Source organism: Ailuropoda melanoleuca, unplaced genomic scaffold (assembly GCF_002007445.2).
Source record: "Ailuropoda melanoleuca isolate Jingjing unplaced genomic scaffold, ASM200744v2 unplaced-scaffold54630, whole genome shotgun sequence".
Lineage (NCBI taxonomy): Eukaryota > Metazoa > Chordata > Mammalia > Carnivora > Ursidae > Ailuropoda > Ailuropoda melanoleuca.
Genome location: NW_023227871.1, coordinates 1 through 803, shown reverse-complemented (window position 1 = coordinate 803; position 803 = coordinate 1). Strand labels below are relative to the sequence as shown.

The 803-nt window shown below is 49.3% G+C and overlaps 1 protein-coding gene across 1 annotated transcript; it reads right to left on the bottom strand.

The window, feature by feature from the left end:
• Positions 1-7: 7 nt before the first annotated feature.
• On the bottom strand, positions 8-799 carry LOC117799659 (elongation factor 1-alpha 1-like; the record flags this gene model as incomplete). The annotated part of the gene is made up of 1 exon (XM_034652147.1): positions 8-799. A coding segment is annotated over one exon (693 nt), but the record flags the coding sequence as incomplete, so codon positions are not given.
• Positions 800-803: the final 4 nt, after the last annotated feature.

The window sequence follows — 803 nt, the reverse complement described above, 5'->3', positions numbered from 1 at the left end:
ACCAGTCTTTTACTATTAAACTTAAATGGCCAATTGAGACAAACAGTTCTGAGACCGTTCTTCCACCACTGATTAAGACTGGGGTGGCAGGTGTTAGGGGTAATATTCATTTAGCCTTCTGAGCTTTCTGGGCAGACTTGGTGACTTTGCCAGCTCCAGCAGCCTTCTTGTCCACAGCTTTGATGACACCCACAGCAACTGTCTGCCTCATGTCACGAACAGCAAAGCGACCAAGTGGAGGGTAGTCAGAGAAGCTCTCAACACACATGGGCTTGCCAGGGACCATATCAACAATGGCAGCATCGCCAGACTTCAGGAACTTGGGGCCATCTTCCAGCTTCTTACCAGAACGACGATCGATCTTTTCTTTAAGCTCAGCAAACTTGCATGCTATGTGGGCTGTGTGACAATCCAGAACAGGAGCGTAGCCAGCACTGATTTGGCCTGGATGGTTCAGGATAATCACCTGAGCAGTGAAGCCAGCTGCTTCCATTGGTGGGTCGTTTTTGCTGTCACCAGCAACATTGCCTCGTCTAACATCTTTGACCGACACGTTCTTTACATTGAAGCCCACATTGTCCCCAGGAAGAGCTTCACTCAAAGCTTCATGGTGCATTTCAACAGACTTGACTTCAGTTGTTACATTGACTGGAGCAAAGGTAACCACCATGCCAGGCTTGAGAACACCAGTCTCCACTCGGCCCACAGGGACAGTGCCAATGCCTCCAATTTTATAGACATCCTGGAGGGGCAGTCGCAGGGGCTTGTCAGTTGGACGAGTTGGTGGTAGGATACAATCCAAA